General features: G+C 37.7%; 1 protein-coding gene and 1 pseudogene across 1 annotated transcript in view; both read left to right on the forward strand.

The window, feature by feature from the left end:
* LOC103234270 (uncharacterized) overlaps window positions 1-6,492 on the forward strand; it is a 34,327-nt gene extending 27,835 nt beyond the window's left edge. The window contains exon 4 of the mRNA XM_037995101.2: window positions 4,844-6,492. Coding sequence (XP_037851029.2) covers window positions 4,844-6,324 — 1,481 coding nt within the window. The 3' untranslated portion in view covers window positions 6,325-6,492. The remainder of the gene's footprint in view (window positions 1-4,843) is intronic.
* Window positions 6,493-10,677: 4,185 nt separating this feature from the next.
* Window positions 10,678-23,497, forward strand: LOC140711890 (cytochrome c oxidase assembly protein COX16 homolog, mitochondrial pseudogene; annotated as a pseudogene).
* Window positions 23,498-23,880: the final 383 nt, after the last annotated feature.

Consider the following 23,880-nt stretch of genomic DNA (forward strand, 5'->3'; position numbering starts at 1 on the left):
GAGATGGGATTTCACCATGTTGGCCAGGCTGGTCTCAAACTCCTGATTTCAAGTGACCCATCTGCCTCAGCCTCTGCAAGTGCTGGGATTACAGGCATGAGCCACTGCACCTCACCTAAAAATTTTTTAAATATTTAGTTTTTTCATATTAATTATATTTATATTGGTATGCAACATATGCTAAAATGTTTTTATCTTGCAAAGCTAAATCTGTGTTTTTTTGGTGTGCGTGTATGAGACAGAGTCTCACTCTGTCACCCAGGCTGGAGTGCAGTGGTGCAATCTCGCCTCACTGCAACCTCCGCCTCCCAGGTTCAAGCAATTCTCTGCCTTAACCTCCCGGGTAGCTGGGATTACAGGCACCCACCACCATGCCTGGCTAATTTTTGTATTTTTAGTAGAGATGGGGTTTCACTATCTTGGCCAGGCTGGCCTTGAACTCCTGACCTCGTGATCCACCTGCCTCGGCCCCCAAAAGTGCTGGGAGTACAGGCGTGAGCCACCACGCCTGACCATAAAGCTGAATCTTAATATACATGAAACAACTACCAATTATTCCCATTTCATCTCACTTTTCAAACACCACTCTTGTTCTGTTTCAGAGAGTGTAACTGTTATATATATCATACGATTTCTGTCTTTTTGTGACTGGCTCGTTTCATTTTGCATAATGTCGTTAAGATTTATCTTTATAGTTGTTATAATATTTTCTGCTTTTTGCAAACTGAGTGATATTCCAGTGTTTTTATATTTCAAATTATATTTACTAAATGATTTTGTAACAGAAATTTGCATTGCTTTTACCTATTGGCTTTGAGTAACAGTGCTGCAATAATTATGGGTATGCAAATGACTCTTTATATGACTGTATATGTGAAAGTTCATGTGCTGGATTCTATTTTATTTATCTACTTTCTTTATATTCATACAAAATTGTTTTTATTATGTAGCTTTGTCATGTGTTTTGAAGTAAAAAACTGTAATGCCTCCAACATTGTTCCTTTTTTTGAAGATTGTTGAGTATAGTCTCTTGAGATTCCATATACTTTTGGGGTTGCTGTTTCTATTTCTTCAGAAATGCAATAAGAAATTTGAAAAACATTACATTCAATCTCTAGATTACTTTGAGCCGTATGGAAATCTACACAATATTATTTCAACCTTTGAACAAGAGCACACTCAAAATGTGTTGTTTAATTTCTATGTATTTGTGAATTTTTCCATTCTTTATAATCCCATTCCATTTTGGTCACAGAAAGTAATTCATAAGATTTCTGTTTTAAAAAATGTGTTAAGAATTTTTTTTGGCCTAACAGATGGTCCTTTCAAGGAGAATGTTGTATGAGCTATCGGGAAGGGTGTATATCCTAATGTTCAACTCTCTATACCTCTATTAGAAATAATTGCTCCATACTGATTTCAAGTTTTCTATTCCCTGGCTAATATTCCATCTTGTTTTATTTTTATTCAGAAAATGGAGTCTTGATATATTCTATAATTATATTGCTCTCTGTGTGTTTCTTCAATTTTGTCAATGTTTGTTTTATATATTTGAAACCTTAATGTGAGATGTGCATGTGTATACACACACACACACACACACACACACACTAGTCATTCGTTCCCAGTAAATGAATCTACTATTGTTCAGTGTCCTTTTTTCTCTTTTCAGAGTTTTGACTTAAAGTACATCTTGTTAAATATGATACTTTTTGACTTAAGATGTAGCTTGTGTAGTATTATTTTGACCTCTTCTCTCATTTGGTTAATATTTGCGTAAAATTTCTACTTTCATCTTGCTACTTTCAGTCTTTTTTTTATCATTAGATTTCAACTGACTCTTGTAAAAAGGCAAATGAATCTTGGCATTTAAAAGATTTTAATAAATCATTTTGTTGAAAATTATGTCTCTAGATTGAGAAATTAATTTTATATATATTTAAATAATTTTCTGAAAGCAAAACTAATGTAATTTTATTAATTCTCTTTAACTCTTGTATCTTTGTCCCTCATTTTCCCTCTTTCTGTCTTTTGTGTCCTTTGGTTTTTGTATTATATGCTTTCACTACTTGCTTATTTTCTTTTGTGTATCTATACAGATATTTTCTTTGTGGTACCTTGGGAATTACATAAAAACTTAAAAAAAAAAACAATTTTAATGTAGTAAAAAATTAACCTTATTTGCACCACAATTGCTTGAATCCAGGAAACGTAGGTTGCAGTGAGCCGAGATCATGCCAGCCTGGGCAACAGAGTGAGACTCCATCTGAAAACAAAACAAAAAAAATTGACCTTGTTTGCATACAAAAAGTTCTTTCTCATTACATCTGCTTTCTACTTTGTTATTGATGTTGCTAATTATATCCATACATATTTTTAAATTGTTATTTATTCATTTTTTTTTGAGAGACAGTCTTGCTCTGTCACCTAGGCTGAATTGCAGTGGTGTAATCTTGGCTCACTGCAACCTTCACTTTTCAGGTTCAAGCAGTTCTCCTGCCTCAGCCTCCCAAGTAGCTGGGATTACAATTGTCTGTCACCACGCCCAGCTAATTTTTATATATTCAGTTGAGATGGGGTTTCACCATGTTGGCCAGGCTGGTCTTGAACTCCTGACCTCAGGTGATCCACCCTCCTCATGCTCCCAAAGTGCTGGGATTACAGGCATGAGCCACTGTGCCTGGCCGCTAATTATTTATTTTTATGTTACATTAACAGATGTTTATAATCATTTCTATGCTTTTATCTTTAAAATTTTATAGAATAATTAATAATGTTTTCTGCATGATTATTAAAATGCTAAGGAATTCTATTTTTGTGTATGTAAATATCTTTCCCAGAAAGTTATATTTTTTTGTATGATTATGTGTTTTCCTGCATCATGTTATTTTCAGTGGGAAGAACTCCTTTCAGCATCTTTGGTATGTAGGGCATATGTAGTGCCAATATACTTTTTCAGGATTAGGTTATTTTTAGAAGGTCTTTCTTTTTATTCAGTTGAACAGTTCTTTATTTATTTATTTATTTATTTATTTATTTATTTATTTATTTTTGAAAAGGAGTTTCACTCTTGTTGCCCAAGCTTGAGTGCAGTGGCATGATCTTGGCTCACTGCAATCTCTGCCTCCCAGGTCCAACCGATTCTCCTGCCTCAGCCTCCTGAGTAGCTGGGATTACAGGCGCATGTGACCTCGCCTGGCTAATTTTTTATATTTTTAGTAGAAATGGAGTTTCACCATGTTAGCTAGGCTGGTCTCGAACTCCTGACCTCAGGTGATCCGCCTGCCTCGGCCTTCCAAAGTGCTGGGATTATAGGCATGAGCCACTTTGCCCAACCAGTTCTTTTTAGTTGTATTATTTTCACTTGACAGCTGTTTTTTTTTTTTTTTCCAGGGCTTTGACTATATCACCCAGTTCTCGTCAGGTATTCCAATTTTTTTTGAAAATTTACTGGTTATCTCATAAGACATTTTTATAAATGATACATTACTTTGTCTTGCAGCTCCCAAGATTCTCTTCTTGACTGTGACATTTTTATCTTCCTAATTTATGTTTTTTGATATTTTTAATATTTTTGTTGTTATCCTGAGTTTTCTAAACTTCAGTAGTTGTCTGTGTTCCTGTTTCATTCACTGTGTAGTATTTAATTTATTTTAAATTTTAAAAATTTGTACATCTTTATATTCCTATGGTTGCTTTCTGAAAGTTTAGTAATGTTTTTGATGGGGTCATCCTGCCCTAATATTTTGTATACATTAATCTTTGATTGAGATTTAGACATTAAAAACAAGCTACCTGTCACAATCTTTTTTTTTTTTTTTTTTTTTTTTTTTTGAGACGGAGTTTTGCGCTTGTTGCCCAGGCTGGAGTGCAGTGGCATGATATCAGCTTACCACAGCCTCTGTCTCCCAAGTTCAAGTGATTCTCCTGCCTCAGCCTCCCTAGTTGCTGGGATTACAGGCATGTGCCACCATGCCCAGCTAATTTTGTATTTTTAGTAGAGACGGGGTTTCTCCTTGTTGGTCAGGCTGGTCTTGAACTCCCGACCTCAGGTGATTTACCCTTGTTGGCCTCCCAAAGTGCTGGGATTACAGCTGTGAGCCACCGTGCCTGGCCCTGTCACAATCTTTATAATGTAGCTTAGGCCTGGGACAGTCTGAAACCAGTTGTCTTGGCTAGAGATTTTGGGAGTCTCTCTAACATTTTCTTAGATTGTGTCTTGTCTAAAATTTTGTGGGCTTTTTAAGTTAAACAAGTATGTTAGCGTTTCTTCTAAATACTCAGTAATCACTTGCTAAACCTGTTTCCTGTATGTGGTACTGCAGTCTCTGCTGCTGTAACACTTAACTTTGGTCTCAGCAGACTCAAACTGTCATTCCAAAGTATACTACCATTTATTTTAGTACTTTTTGTCATGGGAGACAGAAACCAGTGTCTGAAAAGGCCCCTGAGAGCCAGAAATAAAGATGTATGTGACACTATTTTTTTTAGTCATTTAAAAAAGAAACCAGGAGTTGACAATTTACTTCTGAAGGCGCCATGTTATATTGGGCAGCAGAAAGAGATGTGTTGGGTAAATGTAACAGACTTTTCTTTTTTCTCCTATGTGGCTCTTTGCATTATCCTCGCCTGGGACACTGCACACACTTTACTCATTTATAAATTTTTCACAAATGTATTTTGGTCAGAATGTTTTTGTTACATTTATATGTCTATAAAGGATTTAGGATCTGTGGTGTTTTGCTGTGCCATTTTGCTTACATAGCTGGTGTAAGTTAGATTTGTAAATGACATTAATTGGAGCCGAGTAAGTGGAATAATTTGTTATTTTTATTTGTTTCAGCTATGTGTTCTCATTTTGCCAAAGACCTTAGGCCAGAGCAGTACATAAAAAATTCATTCCAACAAGTGATACTGAGAAGATATGGAAAATGTGGATATCAGAATTTACAATTAAGAAAAGGCTGTAAAAGTGCGGATGAGCATAAGTTGCACAAAGGAGGTCATAAGGAACTTAACCAGTGTGTGACAACTACCCAGGGCAAAGTAGTTCAGTATGATAAATATGTGAAAGTCTTTCATAAATATTCAAATTCAAAGAGACATAAGATAAGACATACTGGAAAAAATCCTTTCAAATGTAAAGAATGTGGCAAATCATTTTGCATGCTTTCACAACTAACTCAACATGAGATAATTCATACTGGAGAGAAACCCTACAAATGTGGAGAATGTGGCAAAGCTTTTAAAAAGTCCTCAAACCTTACTAATCATAAGATAATTCATACTGGAGAGAAACCCTACAAATGTGAAGAATGTGGAAAAGCTTTTAACCAGTCCTCAACTCTTACTAGACATAAGATAATTCATACTGGAGAGAAACTCTACAAATGTGAAGAATGTGGCAAAGCTTTTAACCGGTCCTCAAACCTTACTAAACATAAGATAGTTCATACTGGAGAGAAACCCTACAAATGTGAAGAATGTGGCAAAGCTTTTAAGCAGTCCTCAAACCTTACTAATCACAAGAAAATTCATACTGGAGAGAAACCTTACAAATGTGGAGAATGTGGCAAAGCCTTTACTTTATCTTCACACCTTACTACACATAAGAGAATTCATACTGGAGAGAAACCCTATAAATGTGAAGCGTGTGGCAAAGCTTTTAGTGTATTCTCAACCCTTACTAAACATAAGATAATTCATACTGAAGAGAAACCCTATAAATGTGAAGAATGTGGTAAAGCTTTTAACCGGTCCTCACACCTTACTAATCATAAGGTAATTCATACTGGAGAGAAACCCTACAAATGTGAAGAATGTGGTAAAGCCTTTACCAAGTCCTCAACTCTCACTTATCATAAGGTAATTCATACTGGAAAGAAACCCTACAAATGTGAAGAATGTGGTAAAGCCTTTAGTATATTCTCAATCCTTACTAAACATAAAGTAATTCATACTGAAGAGAAACCCTACAAATGTGAAGAATGTGGCAAAACTTTTAACTACTCCTCAAATTTTACTAATCATAAAAAAATTCATACTGGAGAGAAACCCTATAAATGTGAAGAATGTGGCAAAAGCTTTATTCTGTCCTCTCACCTTACTACACATAAGATAATTCATACTGGAGAGAAACCCTACAAATGTAAAGAATGTGGCAAAGCTTTTAACCAGTCCTCAACCCTTATGAAACATAAGATAATTCATACTGGAGAGAAACCCTACAAATGTGAAGAATGTGGCAAAGCCTTTAACCAGTCCCCAAACCTTACTAAACATAAGAGAATTCATACCAAAGAGAAACCCTACAAATGTAAATAATGTGTCAAATCCTTTGGTGTATTTTCAACTTTTATTAAAACACAAGATAATACTGGAGAGAAATCCTACAAATGTGATAAATATGGCAAAGCCTTTAAATGGCTCTTAATCATTATGGAAAAAAAAAAGATAATTCATACTAGAGAGAAACCCTACAAATGTAAAGAATGTGGCAAAGTACTTAACTGGTCCCCAAATCTTATCACACGTAAAAAAAAAAAAAAAAAAACCACTTATACTGGAGAGAAACTACAAAGCTGGAGGACATCGCAGTAATTTTGACAACACCTTAAACTTTTCTGAGCATAAAATAAATCATACTACTGAGGAACTTTCAAAATGTGAAAAATGTGACAAAACCTTTAAATGATTTGTCACACTTGATTGTAGGTAAGATAATTATTACTAGAAAAACTCTTACAAGTGTGAAGAATGTGGCAAACTTTTTAATGAATACTCACACCTTATTGCCAGGAAAGCGTTTACACTTGAGAAAAATTATACCAATATAAAGACTGTGAAAAAGCCATTAATGTCTACTCACATCTTACTCAACATCAGAGAGTACTTAATAAAAGTATTATAAATTTAATTACTGTCAAAAAATCTTTCGGAAAATATAAGCTTTTAAAGTAAAGAAGAGTATTTATTTTGAAGACAAACATTACAAATAAAAGAGGGTTGTAGTACCTTTACTTGTATCGCAGATCTTACTCTACACGTTTTGTACTAGAGAAAACCATGAAGCAGTTGCTTAAACTTTGTTCAACATCAGAGAATTCAGATTGGAGAACAACACTGCAAACATAATAAATTTGATTTTTTTTTCCCAAAACTACAACTTAGACAACACCAGAGGGTTCATACTGAAATATATTTTTGCAGATGCAGTATATATTTAAAACATTTAATCCAAAATTAAGTCTATGTAAATATCAGAGAATTTACAGTAGAAATATCTAAGGTAGGGCCGGGCATGGTGGCTCACGCCTGTAATCCCAGCACTTTGGGAGGCTGAGGTGGGTGGATCACAAAGTCAACAGATTGAGACCATCCTGGTCAACATAATAAAACCCTGTCTCTACTAAAAATATAAAAATTAGCTGGGCATGGTGGCACGTGCCTGTAGTCTCAGTTTCTCGGAAGGCTGAGGCAGGAGAATCACTTGAACCCGGGAGGCAGAGGTTGCAGTGAGCCGAGATTATACCGCTGCACTCCAGGCTGGTGACAGAGTGAAACTCCATCTCAAAAACAAAAACAAAAAATGCTAAGGTACTGACACTTCAGACATTACACTATATCAAAGTGCTGAGTGTAAAAAATGATCCCAAATGGTAGATAAATTTATTTGTACATAATTTTAATTACATTCAAACTATACTTCCCTCTCCCCACCCTTGAGACAGAGAATCTCTCTGTCATCCAGGCTGGAGTGCAGTGGCACAATCTCAGCTCACTGCAGCCTCTGTCTCCTGGGTTCAAGCAATTATCCTGCCTCAGCCTACTGAGTAGCTGGGATTACAGGCGCACACCACCACGTCCAGCTGATTTTTATGTTTTTGGTAGAGATGGGGTTTCACCATGTTGGTCAGGCTAGTCTTGAACTTCTGACCTCATGATCTGCCCAGCTTGGCTTCCCAAAGTGCTGTGAATACAGGCTTACGCCACTGCGCCCAGCCCAAAGTATACTTTTTTCCTTGAAAAGAAGTACAGATTTTTTAAAAAGCTAATAATGCTGTAATTCAACTCTGAAATTACTTGATGCTATTTCTTCATTTCTGTTGTATTCACATGTGATCAGCTGTCACTGCATCAAAGATAGGAGAGTTTCTTTTTTTTTAGGTGGGCATTATTTATGACCTTTTCTTTGGAAGAGTAAGGACATTAAAATGTTACATGCATGATGAAAATCTAAGTGGAGACGCTATTTGTGGTTAACTTATGATATTGAGTGGTGCATGAGGTAGGTGTTCACAGTAATATTCTTTTACATTATAGTGAGAACATACTTGTTTTGTTAAAATTAAAAAATTAGTATATGATTTTACTACTTGTACTTTTATGTAATAAAATGCAGTACATTTTAAAATTTCAGATTATGTGTGAACTTAATTGCTTAATTATACAGTTTTTAACATGTTAATACTATTGTGCATTCAATGAAGCATTATTATGCCACTAACTGAAACCCATCCCATTTACTCAAAGGTGTAGGTAAAAGATAGTAAGAATATACTATTTGGTAACATAATCAACTAACATCTCTGGTAATCTCTTTTGCCAGTGGCTTTCAACTGCAAATAAGTTAAAAAATATTGTTTCTGTAGGTTAAATTTTTATTCTTTTTTTCTCATTTAAATCTGTTTTTTAAATTTTGTGGGTACAAAGTATGTGTATATATTTATGCCATATAACATATATTTTGATATAGGCATATAATATGTAATTATCACATCAGGGTAAATGAGGTATGCATCACCTCTAGCATTTATGTTTTGTATTACAAACAATCCAGTTCTACACTTTAGTTATTTTTATTTTGTATTGTTTATTTTTTGAGACGGAGTTTTGCTCTATCGCCCAGGCTGGAGTGCAGTGGCGGATCTTGGCTCACTTCAACCTCCACTTCCGAGTTCAAGCGATTCTCCTGCCTCAGCTTCCTGAGTAGCCAGAATTACAGGTGCGTACTACCATGCCCAGCTAATTTTTGTATTTTTAGTAGAGACGGGGATTCTGTGTTGGTCAGGCTGGTCTTGAACTCCTGACCTCGTGATCCACACACCTTAGCCTTTCAAAATGCTGGGATTACAGGTGTGAGCCACCATACCTGGCCTTAAGTTATTTTTAAATGTACAACTAAGTTGTTATTGACTACAATATTCTTAAAATTTTGTTATATATACATTTTTGAACTTTTGACCTCTCTGCCTGCAAACACATATGACTTTTAGTTTTGATTTACATAAAGTTAAATATACACATACATTGTTCTAAAGATGTAAGAAAACTGTTCTAAAGTGTAAGAAAATTGTTCTAGGCTGGGCGCGGTGGCTCACGCTTGTAATCCCGGCACTTTGGAAGGTCGAGGCGGGCAGATCACGAGGTCAGGAAATCGAGACCAGCCTGGCCAACATGATGAAACCCCGTCTCTACTAAAAACACACAAAAAATTAGCCAGGCATGGTAGCAGGTGCCTGTAATCCCAGCCACTCAGAAGGCTGAGGCAGGAGAATCACTTGTACCTGGGAGGCAGAGGTTGCAATGAATCGACACTGCACCATTACACTCCAGCCTGGGCAACAAGAGAAAAACTCCACCTCAAAAAAAAAAAAAAAAAAAAAAAAGTCTATTCTTCAAGAAGAGATTCCAGGAATTTCAAGTTTATATGTTCGAACATATATCCTCCCTAGAAGGGTACTGGTGTATTTGCAATCAAGGTGTAGGATTTCTGGCCTTCCTTGTTTAGCCGTGTTTGTAAGAAATAGGCAGAAAGTAAAGCAGAGTCAACCATGACATTTCTAGTTACTGCAGCCACAGCACCTCAAATCTAATGTTATGACAACTAGAAATTATGACTGTATTTCAAAAGTAAGAAAAATGAATTAATAAATACTTTCTAGATGATAGTATTAATATTTTAGTAGCTTATGATTGTGAGTCACAATTGCCCCATTGGGTTTATTGAAAAGCAGTTATTTATCTTCTAAGGTAAATAGAGAATAGGCATTCTATAATCCTATGCATACAGATCTTTTAAGCTTGGCACTGTGTTTAGATTTGAATACATTCATACATTTGTAGTAATTTAAATTTTAATATTTTTCTAATAGAAGTGAAAAAATAGTTAACATGAGTTGAACAGAAACTTCACGTGTTCATTAAATAACATTTAAAACTACATTGTGACTAGCAATTCCAATCTGTTTGATTTAGTAGTGACTAAAATGATATCTTTTATTCAATCAGAAATAGTATTTTTATATTGGTGTTTCTGAAACTTTCAGAAACTGTAGATCGCTTAATGGGTAATAATACACATGCAAACTACAAATTTTCTACATAATAAGCTTATCTTAGCTTTTAATATAAATATTCAGTATATTTCAAAAGTAAAATTAGCGGCTCTTTCCAGGCGCAGTGGCTCACACCTGTAATCCCAACACTTTGGGAGGCCGAGGCGGGTGGATCACGAGGTCAGGGGTTCACGACCAGCCTGCCCAACATGGTGAAACCCCGTCTCTACTAAAAATACAAAAATTAGCCGGGCATGGTGGTGTGTACCTGCAATCCCAGCCACTCAGGAGGCTGAGACGGGAGAATGGCTTGAACCCAGAGAGGCGGAGGTTGCAGTGAGCCGAGATCATGCTATTGCTCTCCAGCCTGGGCGACAGAGCAAGACTCCATCTCAAAAAAAAAAAAAAAAAAAAAAAAAAAGAAACTAGTGGCTCTTTTAAGTGATGAGACAGGTATAATTGTTAGGCCAGGCACCGTGGCTCATGCCTATAATCCCAGCACTTTGGGAGGCTGAGGTAGGTGGATTATGAGGTCAGGAGTTTGAGACCAGCCTGGCCAAGACACTGAAACACTGTCTCTACTAAAAATACAAAAATTAGCTGGGTGTGGTGGCACCTGTAGTCCCAGCTACTCAGGAGGCTGAGGCAGGAGAATCACTTGAACCCGGAGGCAGAGGTTGCAGTGAGCCAAGATTACACAACTGCACTCCATCCTGGTGACAGAGGGAGACTCTGTCTCAAAAAAAAAAAGTTTTAAATTGGTAAGGTGGAAGTCGTCAAGCTGTTGCTGTTTGATGATAAATAATATAGTGGTATATCTAGAAAACATTAAAGACTCCTCTGAAAAGCTTCTATAACTGATAAATGAATTCAGCAAAGTTTCAGGATATAAAATTAATGTACACAAATCAGTAGCAATCTACAAATTCAATGCAATTTCCATCAAAATACCACCAACATTCTTCACAGAAGTAGAAAAAACACTGATAAAATCCATATGGAACCAAAAAAGAGCTCACATAGCCAAAGCAAGACTAAGCCAAAAGAACAAATCTGGAGGCATCACATTACCTGATTTCAAGTCATACTATATGTTATAAGCCCATAGTTCCCAAAATAGCATGATACTGGTATAAAAACAGGCACATAGATCACTAGAACAGAATATAGAACCCAGAAATAAACCCAAATAGCCTACTCCTGAATGATTTTTTTTTTTTTTTTTTTGAAACAGAGACTCACTTTGTTGCCCAGGCTGGAGTGCAGTGGCATGATCTTGGCTCACTGCAACATCCACCTCTTAGATTCAAGCAATTCAGCCTCTGAGTAGGTAGGATTAGAGGAACAAGCCACCATGCCTGGCTAATTTTTGTATTTTTAGTAGAGATGTAGTTTCACTATTTTGGCAAGGCTAGTCTCAAACTCCTGACCTCAAGTGATCTGCCCACCTCAGCCTCCCAAAGTGCTGAAATTACAGGAGTGAGCCACCATGCCCAGCCTCCTGAGTGAGCTTTGAATCAACAACAAAATTAAGATGGAAGTTTAAAAACACTTTGATTTGAATGACAATAATGACACAACTTATGAATACCTCTGACATACAGCAAAAGTGGTGCTAAGACAAAGTTGATAGCAAAAAATGCCTACATCAAAAAGTCTAAAATAGCACAAGTAGACTACGTATGGTTACACCTCAAAAAACTAGAGAAGCAAAAACAAATCAAATCCAAATGCAGCAGCAAAGAAAAAATAACAAAGATCAGAGAAAAACTAACTGAGGTTGAAACAAAAAAAATACAAGGAGATAAATGCAACAAAAAGCTGGTTGTTTACAAAGATGAATAAAATTGGTAGACCATTATTAGCAAGATTAACCAAAAAAAGGCAGAGAGAAGATCTAAATAAGTTCAATTAGAAACAAAATGGAAGATATTACAGACAATACCACAGAAATACAAAAGATTATTGAAGGCTACCATAAATACATTTACATATACAAATTAGAAAACGTAGAGAAGCTGCATAAATTCCTGGAAATGCACAATCCTTTTAGATTAAGCCCGGAAGAAATGGAAACTCTGAACAGACCAATAAGAGGTAGTGAAATTGAAATAGTAATAAAAAATTGCCAACCAAAAAGTCCAGGAGCATATGAATTCACAGATATATTTTATCATCAGACATTCAAAGAAGAATTGGTACCAATCTTACTGAAACTATTCAAAAGATAAAAAGGGAAACTTCTCTAAATCATTCCATCAAGCCAGTATCACCCTAATCCCCAAACCAGAAAAAGACATGACAAAAAAACAAAAAAAGTAAATATTTCTGATGAACTTAGATGATGATAAAATTATCAGCAAAATCCTAGCTAAGCAAATATAACAGCATATCAAAAAGATAATACACCACGATCAAGTGCATTTTATACCAGAAATGAAAGGATGGTTTAATATATGCAGGTAAGTAAATGTGATATACCACATAAACAGATTTAAAAACAAAAATCACATGATTATCTCAATAGGCTCAGAAAAAAACCTGACAAAATCCAGCATTGCTTCAGCATTAAAACCTTAACAAAATCGGCATAGAGGGGACATAGCTTCAGGTAATAAAAGTCATTTATGGCAAACCCACAGCCCACATTATACTGAATGGGAAAAAGTTGAAAGCATTACTCCTGAGAGCTAGAACAAGACAAGGATGTCCACTTTCACCACTTCTATTCAACATATTGCTGGAAGTCTTAGCCAGAGCATTCAAATAAGAGAAAGAAATAAAGGGTATCCAAATTGGAAAAGAGGAAGTCAAACTGTGACTGTTCATTGATGATATGATTGTATACCTAAAAAACACTAAAGACATCCAAAAAGCTCCTAGATCTGATAAATTAATTCAGTAAAGTTTCAGGATACAAAATCAATGTACACAATTCAGTAGCACTGCCATACACAAACAGCAACCCAAACTAGGAATCAAATCAAGAATTCAGCCCCTCTTACAACAGCTGCAAAATATTATAATAATTATTATTATTAGGAATATACTTAGCCAAGGAGGCAAATGATCTCTACAAGGTAAATAACAAAACACTGTTGAAATAAATTATAGCTGACACAAACAAATGGAAACACATTTCATGCTCATGGATAAGTAGAGTGACTATTGTGAAGATGACCATAATAATAAAAACAATCTACAAATTCCATGCAGTTTCCATAAAGATAACATCATCATTCTTCACAGAACTAAAAAAAATTAAAAAGACAATTATAAAATTCATATGGAACCAAAAAAAGCCCACACAGCCAAAACAAGACTAAGTAATAAGAACAAATCTGAAGGGATTGCATTACCAACTTCAAACTATACCAAAGGGTGATAGTTATCAAAACAGTATGATACTGGTATAAAAATAGGCATGCAGACCAACAGAATAGAATAGCAAACCCAGAAATGAACCGAAATACATACAGCCGACTAATTTTTAACTATGTTAACAAAATCATAAAGTATAAAAAGGATACCCTAAGGCTGGGCGTGGTGGCTATGCCTGTAATCCCAGCACTTTGGGAGGCCAGGGCAGTTGGATCGCCTGAGGTCAGGGGTTTGAGACCAGCCTGGCCAACATGGTGAAACCTCGTCTCTAATAAAACTACAAAAATTAGCTAGTCACAGTGGCTGATGCCTGTAATCCCAGCACTTTGGGAGACTGAGGCATGTGGATCACTTGAGGTCAGGAGTTCAAGACCAGCCTGACCAACATGGCAAAACCCAGTCTCTACTAATAATACCAAAAAAATTAGCCAGGCATGGTGGCACGTGCCTGTAATTCCAGCTACTCAGGAGGCTGAAGCAGGAGCATCGCTTGAACCCAGGAGGCAGAGGTTAGAGTGAGCCAAGATTGTGCCATTGTACTCCAGCCTGGGCAACAAGAGCAAAACTCCGTCTCAAAAAAAAAAAAAAAAAAAAAAGGCCGGGCGTGGTGGCTCAGGCCTATAATCCCAGCACTTTGGGATGCCAAGACGGGTGGATCACGAGGTCAGGAGATCGAGACCATCCTGGCGAACACGGTGAAACTCCGTCTCTACTAAAAAGTACAAAAAAAGTAGCTGGGCAAGGTGGCGGGTGCCTGTAGTCCCAGCTACTCGGGAGGCTGAGGCAGGAGAATGGCGTGAACCGGGGAGGCGGAGCTGGCAGTGAGCTGAGATCCGGCCACTGCACTCCAGCCTGGGCTACAGAGAGAAACTCCGTCTCAAAAAAAAAAAAGACATCCTGTTAAACAAATGGTGCTGAGATAGTTGGTAAGCCACGTGTAGAATAAGAAAATTGGGTCTTCATCTCTCATCCTGTACAAAAGTCAACTCAACATGGATCAAAGACTTAAATCTAAGATCTGAAACTATAAAAATTCTAGAAGATAACATCAGAAGAACACTTCTAGACATTTGCTTAGGCAAAGAGTTTATAACCAAGAACCCTAAAGCAAATGCAAAAAAACAAACAAAAAAAAATCAATCAATAAATGGGACTTAATTAAACTGAAAAGCTTCTGCACAGTAAAATAAGTAATCAGCAGAGTAAAGAGAAAACCCAGAGTAGAAAATATTTACAACCAATGCATTCAACAAAGGCCTGTTATCCAGAATCTACAAGGAACTCGAACAAATCAGCAAGAAAAAACAAACAAACGAATAATCCCATGAAAATGTGTGTGAAGGACATGAACGGACAATTCTTGAAAGATGATATACAAATGGCCAACAAACATATAAAAAAAAAATGCTTGGAAACCTATCAGTAAGGACCGAGCACCAAACAACCAGGGAAAGTTGGTGAGTCAAGGACGTACTCATGTTGATGAGAGCTTGGGCCGCTGAGATTTGAGCATCTGTATTGGGCCTGCTTGGAGTTCTAAACGGATGGAAGAGTTCAGTCATGTTTGCACCCGCAGTGATGTGTGCTTTGTGCAAGAACAAGACTCTCCACTACAAAGTCCCCATGTTGTTGCTAATTGTTGGAGTTTCTTTTGATCTTTGTGAGTTTTCACAAATCTGACATGATGCTGTGAAGATTAAAATGGATCCTGAGTTGGAAAAAAAATACTGAAAGCAAATAGTATCATTAGGTCAGAATATGAGAAAATAAAAGACTCTACTTTTGATGACTGGAAGAATATTCAAGGACCCAAGCCTTGGAAAGACCTGACCTCCTCCAAGAAAGAAATCCAGAAATCCCTAAGACTAAGACAACTTGACTGTGCTGATTCTTTTTGATTTTTAAATAATAATGTCGTCAACCGGATTTCCTAATACATACCCTTATCAAGAGGAAAGAAGATTCCAGGCCCATTGAAACCTGGATATGGGTAACTTGTTGGCAGATAATCTTGATAAAATGTCAAGTACAGGGCTGGGCACAGTGACTCACGCCTGTGATCCCAGCACTTTGGGAGGTCGAGGCAGGTGGATCATGAGGTCAGGAGTTCAAGACCAGCCTGGCCAGTATGTTGACACCTCATCTCTACTAAAACTACAAAAATTAGCTGGGTATGGTGGCATATACCTGTAGTTCTAGCTGCTCGAGAGGCTGAGGCAGAAGAATCACTTGAACCCAGGAGGCGGAGTTTGCATTGAACCGAGATCATGCCACTGCACTCCCTCCTGGATGGCAGAGTGAGACTTTATCTCACAAAAAAAAAAAAAAAAATACAGGTTTTTATACTTCTTGATTATTCCATCTGCAGATGAAAGTAACAACGTTGGACACATATATTTTACACCTTGAAATAAAAAATGTGAATACTGAAAAAAAAAAAAGCTCAACATCACTGATTATCAGGAAAGTGCATATTAAAATCACAGTGTGATACCACCTTACACCTGCAAGAATGGCCACAATTAAAACATCAAAAAACTAGATATTGCCATGGATGTGATGAAAATGGAGCACTTTAACACTGCTGGTGGAAATGTAAACTAGTACAATCACTATGGAAAAGAGCTAGGAATTTATTTATTTTTATTTTTATTTTTATTTTTTTGAGATAGAGTCTCATTCTGTCACCCAGGCTGAGTGCAGTGATGTGGGCTTACTGCAGCCTCTGCCTCCTGAGTTCAAGTGATTCTCCTGCCTCCCCCTCTTCAGTAGCTTGAACTACAGGCACATGCCACCATGACTGGCTAATTTGTTTGTACTTTTAGTAGAGATGGGTTTTCACCATGTTGGCCAGGCTGGTCTCAAATTCCTGATTTCAGGTGATTTACCCACCTTGGCATCCCAAAGAGTTGGGATTACAGGCTTGAGCCAGCACCCAGCCAGGAGATTTTTTTAAGAACTAAAAGTGGAACTACCATTTGATCCAGCAAACCCACTACTGGGTATTTACATGCAGAAAAAAGTCATTATATTAAAAAAAACACTTGCACAGGCGTGTTTGTAGCAAAACAATGTCCAATTGCAGAAATATGGAAGGACCCTAAATGCCCATCAACCATCAAGTGGATGAAGAAAATGTGATTCGTATATATCATGTAATACTCAGTCATTAAAAAATGGAGTAATGGCATTCGCAGCAACTTGAATGGATTAGAAGATCATTATTCTAAGTGAAGTAACTCAGGAATAAAAAAATCAACATCATATGTTCTCATTTACAAGTGGGAGGTAAGCTGTGGGGATTCCAAAGCATGAGAATTATATAATGAATGCTGAGGACTGGAGGGGAAGAGCAGGAGGTGGATGAGAACTAAAAGACTACACACTGGGTACAGTATACACCGCTTAGTTGCTGGGTGCACCCAAATCTCAGACATTACCGCTAAAGAACTTATCTATGTAGCCAAACAACACCTTTACTTCAAAAACTTAGAATAATAACAACAATTAAAAAAAAAAAAAAAAAACCCACAGAAGTTTACGTTGATATGCTTTGGCTTTTTTTTTTAGAAAGGATTTCACTCTTTCACCCAGGATGGAGTGCGGTAGATTGATCATGGCTCACTGCAGCCTCAAGCTCCTGGGCTCAGGTAATCCTCCTACCTCAGCTTCCTGAATAGCAGGTAATGATTTTTTTTTTTTTTTTTTTGAGATGGAGTCTCTGTCACCTAGGCTGGAGTGCAGTGGTGCAATCTCGGCTCACTACAAGCTCCACCTCCCAGGTTCAAGTGATTCTCCTGCCTCAGCCTCCCAAGTAGCTGCAACTACAGGCGCCCACCACCACACCTGGCTAACTTTTTGTATTTTTAGTAGAGACAGCATTTCACCGTGTTAGCTAAGATAGTCTCAATCTTCTGACTTCATGATCCACCAGCCTGGGCCTCCCAAAGTGCTGGGATTACACATGTGAGCCACCGTGCCTGACCGCTAATTGTTGTATATTGTGTAGACATGGGTTTTTGCCACGTTGGTATCAAATTTCTGGGTTTAAACAGTCTTTGTTTCTTGGCCTCCCAAAATGCTGGGATTACAAGCATGAGCCACCATGCCTGATTAGAATCTTATTTTTATATGATATAGAAAAGCTAAATATATTTAGATCTGTAAGTTGGCAGAAAGTTTGAAAAAAAAAAAACTTTTATTAAAAATATAAAATGGTTTTACCTCCAGCTTAACTTTGTAACAATTCCAACCAAACATGAAGTTTTCTTGCCAGAACTCAGAGGAGGGAATGAATCCAATGTGCAGACTTGACAGGTGGAAAGGTGTAAAAGTTCTGCTTGCTCTCTTTGCTGGGAGACTGGTAGCCTGGGGCAAGTTCTCAGCCCTGCTCACCCACTCCCTGAAAACTAACCTGGTGCTGTTGCAGGGAGAGGCATCATGGGAGCTAGACTGGTCTTTTTGGGTCGTGTGAGAGCTGGGTGAGGCCTGTGACTGTCTGCTTTTTTCCCACTTTCCTGACAACATGCATCACCACCAGAGGCAGCCATAATCCTCCTGGGAACATAACTTCATTGACCTGGGAACCACACCTCCATCTCATCACAGCGGCTACTGCAAGCCCCTCCAAAGGAGAGTCTCAGCTCAGACTTGCCTAACCCTGCCCCCACCTGATGGTCCTAGTTGGCCCCCACCTGATGAATTTAGCCAAAGACAAAATTCGTATTCTCTTGAAAGTTCTAAGGCCCTGTTCAGTACCTGATCCTCCCTATACTACTACAGTTGATGCTATCTTGAAAGTTTCACTTCCTGGCAGGAGGCCAACCAGCAGAAAACTAGTGCATTAAACAATTACAATTAAGGATTCCCATAGAGTCGATTTCACTCTCTGCAACCTCCACAACAGCAGGTGCTGGTATCCATGGCTGAGAGACCTGAAGATGATTCACATCACAGGACTCTGTGCAGACACCCCCAAGTGCCAGCCCAGAGACTAATAGCCCTGCTGTGTGGCTAGATCCAGAAGAGAAATAACGATCACTGTAGTTCAGCTCTTAGGAAGCCACATCCCTAGAAAAAGGGTTAGGGTATTACATCAAGGGAGCACCCTGTGAGACAAAGGAATGTATACAGCAGCCTTGAGCCCCCAGAACTCCCCTCTCACATACTCTACCCAAATGAGAAGGAACCAGAAAAAAAATTCTGGTAATATGAAAAAAACAATGTTCTTTAACATCATCCAAAAATCATACAAGTTTACCAGCAATGAATCCAAACCAAGAAGAAATCCATGTAGCGCCTAAAAAAAATTTAGAAAGTCAATTATTAAACTCATCAAGTAGGTACCATAGAAGGTAAAGTCTAATTTATGGAAATCAATGAATAATACAAGATATGAGCGGAGAAATCTTCAGTGAAAAAAACAGAATAAAATCACAACTTCAGGAAACAAAAAACACACTTAGAGAAATGCAAAATGTTCTGAAAAGTCTCAGTAATAGAGTTGAACAAGTAGAAGAAAGAAATTCCCAGCTCAAAAACAAGGTTTTTGAATTAACCCAATTGAACAAAGTCAAACAAAAAATAATTTTAAAAAAGCAACAAAGCCTCCAAGAAGTTTGGAATTATATTAAATTACCAAACCTAAAAATGATTTGCATTCCTGAGGAAGAAGAGAAATCTAAAAGATCAGAAAGCATATTTGGAAAAGTAATTGAGGTAAACTTTTCTTTCTTGGCTAGAGACCTAGACATTCAAATACAAGAAGCTCAAAGAACACCTGGGACATTCATTGCAAAATGACCATTGCCTAGACAAATTGTTATCAGGTTATCTAAAGTCAAGGCAAAGGAAAGAATGTTAAGAGCTGTGAGGCAAAAGCACCAGGTAACCTAAAAATATATAAAATAAAAATCTATGACATTAACAGCAAAAACCCTACAAGCAAGAAGGGATAGGAGCCCTATTTTCAGCCTACTTAAACAAACCTACTATCAGTGAAGAACTTTATATCTGGGAAAACTAAGCTTCATAATTGAAGAGAAAAAAGTCTTTTCATACAAATGCTGGGAGAATTCACCACTACCAAGCCAGCACTACAAAAACTGCTAAAAGGAACTCTAAGAAGTCCTGGAAAAATATCAAAACAGAACATCTTTAAAGCATAAATCTCACAGGGCCTATAAAATATGAATACAACAAATTAAAACAAAAAACAAAGTATTCAGGCAACAAATGGCATGATAAATGAAATAGTACCTCACATCTCAATACTAACATTGAATGTACATGGCCTAAATGTTCCACTTGAAAGATATAGAATTGCAGAATAGATAAGAATTCACCAAGAAAGTGTCTGCTGCCTTCAAGAAACTCACCTGACACACAAGGGTTAAGGTAAAAATGTGAAAAAAAAATCCATGCAAATGGATACCAAAAGTGAGCAGGAATAGCTATTCGCATATCAGACAAACACACTTTAAAGCAACAGCAGTTAAGAAAAGACAAAGTGGGATATTATATAATGATAAAAACTCTGTCAAACAGAAAAATATTACAATTCTAAATATATATGCACCTAACACTGAAGCTCCCAAATCAACGCATGAAACTTTCCATTTTAGTAATCTATATTTAGTAATCTATAGAAACTAACCCATTTTAGTAATCTATAATAGTAACCAAACACACAGATGCAAACACCCACATACACACTTAATTTATTAACTTAGATTATTTTTATCTTTCCTGTGATGAGTAATTAAATGCAGGTTTTGATAAAAGAAGCTTTTTTTTTTTTTTTTGCGTTTCTGATCTTGGTTATTTCTTTACTTCTGCTGGGTTTGGGTTTGGTTTGTTTTTATTTCTCAAGTTCCTTGAAGTGTGACCTTAGATTGTCTATTTGTGCTCTTTCAGATTTTTTGATGTAGGCATTTAAGCCTATGTACTTTCCTCTTAGCATCACTTTTTCCGTATCCCAGATGTTTTGATAGGTTGTGTCACTAATATCATTCAGTTCAAATAAGTTTTATATTTCCATCTTGATTTTATTGTTGACCCAGTGATCATTCAGGAGCAGGTTATTCAATTTTCATGTGTTTGCATGGTTTTCAAGGTTCCTTTTGGAGTTGATTTTCAATTTTATCTCCCTATGGTTTGAGAGACTACTTGATATAATCTTGATTTTCTTAAATTTATTAAGACTTGTTTAGTGGCCTATCATATGGTCTATCTTAGAGAAAAGTAGGCCATGATATATACCCCAGGTTCTCCTTTCCCAGCTCAGCCTCAGTCCCCTTCAGCCATAATATGGTGGCTGTGCCTACAGCCGGCCCCCCTGGGTGTCCTGTCTCTTCCCTGGGCAGTGACTGTGCCCTGGCCTGGTGCCCTCTCTGGGCAGCTCTGCATCCGCAGCGCTGCATCTCTCTCTGATTGTGCAAGGACCACGGGAGGGTTGTCAGAGGAGAATCCTGACTTGGGGTGCAGGTTCATGAATGGGAAGAGCTTTGGTCCATGGGGTTCCCGGTTCCTATTTTCTCCTATTAAAAATTTATGGGAGTTACTGCAAAAATATTAAAGAATTTAATCAAAGAGTGGTTCTAGAATTGTAGAGCACCCAGCTATGGTTTGTAGTTTGTGGTCTCTGGGAGAGGCTTGAAGGAAAGTCTTTTATTAAATGCATGATGAAGAAAACCAAGTTTAGTAATTGGTTAGGTACAGTTACATGGCACCCACCATTTTTTCCTCTTTTTTTTTTTTTTTGAGACAGAGTCTCACTCTGTCACCCAGGCTGGCTTGCAGTGGTGTGATTTCAGCTCCCTGCAACCTCTGCTTCCTGGGATCAAGAGATTCTCCTGCCTCAGCCTCCCGAGTAGCTGGGACTACGGGTGCGCACCACCACGCCCAGCTAATTTTTGTATCTTTTAGTAGAGACAGGGTTTCACCACGTTGGCCAGGATCGTCATGATCTCTTGACCTCGTGACCTGCCCGCCTCAGCCTCCCAAGGTGCTGGGATTACAGGCGTGAGCCTCTGCACCCAACCACGTGGTGTCTTTTTTTTTTTTTAGTAGTGTCTTAATTTGTACATTAAAGGTGAAAAATTCCTGGTTATGTAATCAGAGCTCAATTGGTAGTTTATAGTTGCTGAAGCCTGAATTTTGTTTTTCTGAATGTAATAATTAAAAATAATGCACCTGAGTTCAATTTTTTGTTTGTTTTTTTTAAAGTAGGAACCCAGGGACTAGAGAAACCTCAGTCTAATTGCCTGCCACTTAATTATTTTCACACTCCACAGGGAACTGATTTTCTGCTGCATTTTTCACCTGTATCCCAAGCAGGGTCTTGGGACCCATCCCCCATTTCTCCAGCCTCAATCTAGCTTGCAGTAAGATACTAAATTTCCAGTTTCTTCTAGCATTCCCAAATGCCAGCTTTTCCTCCCTAGTTCACATTATCACATATTTGTTTTTTAGTGTACTTTTTTCTACCATATTTTAATTAATTATTTTTTGGCAAAGCATTAAATGGAGCTGGTAAGAATGTTATCTGGTTGAACCTGGAAGGTGGAGGTTGCAGTGAGCCAAGATTGTGCCACCGCACTCCAGCCTGGGTGAGAGGGAGACTCCATCTCAAAAACAAACAGCATGGATTTAACTTTTTCAAAAATCAAACATGCTTAAGGAACATTTTTTGTAGAAACAAACCAATTTTAGATTTTTAGAGTACATTTCTCAAACACTTCAAGTTACCCTCCTGTGACAGTAGATATGTATTTTTCTATATTGTTATAATACAGCTTTGGCTGTCCTTTGTGGCCAACCCTATCATTTCTATTCTATTTTTTTGTGCAGTATTATGTTATGCATTTTACATTTTAAAAGTTGTAGTCCATGCAATGTAATTTTTAAACAATTGAGGCCGGGCGCGGTGGCTCACGCCTGTAATCCCAGCACTTTGGGAGGCTGAGGCAGGCGGATCACAAGGTCAGGAGATCGAGACCATCCTGGCTAACACGGTGAAACCCCGTCTCTACTAAAAATACAAAAAAATTAGCCAGGCGTGGTGGCGGGCGCCTGTAGTCCCAGCTACTCAGGAGGCTGAGGCAGGAGAATGGCATGATCCTGGGAGGCGCAGCTTGCAGTGAGCCGAGATCGCGCCATTGTACTCCAGCCGGGGGGACAGAGCGAGACTCCGTCACAAAAAAAAAAAAAAAAAAAACACGCAAAACATTTGAAAGAAAACCTTTTTCCATGTTAAATTCTCTGCTTAATCAGCAATAACTTTATTTTCACTCTTCAAAGGCATTTTTAACTGCCTGAAATGCAAAGAGGCAGTTAAAATGAGTGCGCTGAGCTGGACCCTCCAGTGTCAGTCTATTCACATTCACACAGGTGATCTTCTGGTGTAAGAGGGTGCACTTCAACAGCATTATCATAGCAATGTGGAACAGATGTAATAGAATAAAAGAGGAATCACTGCCTTCTAGGAAAAGGAGTTAATCTTATTTATTCTGTGTATGTGAGTATGTGGTGGTTGTAAGGTTGAGAATAAAGATTAAAATTACAGAAAACGCTTTACATTAGTAGTGCAGTGTAGTGCAGGTCCTATGCAATCTTCTTGTTTGTCAAACAAACTCTGAATGGTTTTGTCAAGTACTATGTTTCTGTATCCATCACTTATTCTATTCTGATAATTATTTTCTGGTTTTTTTTTTTTTTTTTTTTGAGACGGAGTCTCACTGTGTCGCCCAGGCTGGAGTGCAGTGGCTGGATCTCAGCTCACTGCAAGCTCCGCCTCCCGGGTTCACGCCATTCTCCTGCCTCAGCCTCCCGAGTAGCTGGGACTACAGGCGCCCGCCACCTCGCCCGGCTAGTTTTTTGTATTTTTTTAGTAGAGACGGAGTTTCACCGGGTTAGCCAGGATGGTCTTGATCTCCTGACCTCATGATCCGCCTGTCTCGGCCTCCCAAAGTGCTGGGATTACAGGCTTGAGCCACCGCGCCCGGCCAATTATTTTCTACTTCATTAATTTAAATATTCACTCAACATCATCCAGAGTCCTGTCCTTGATGCTTAAGTGTTCAGACATAAAATATTGTTGATAAAAAGATGGTTTTATTTGTTAATTTTACTACAGAGCATTTGATGCCAGTAAGCTTTAGTT

This window comes from Chlorocebus sabaeus, chromosome 6 (genome assembly GCF_047675955.1).
Source record: "Chlorocebus sabaeus isolate Y175 chromosome 6, mChlSab1.0.hap1, whole genome shotgun sequence".
NCBI lineage: Eukaryota > Metazoa > Chordata > Mammalia > Primates > Cercopithecidae > Chlorocebus > Chlorocebus sabaeus.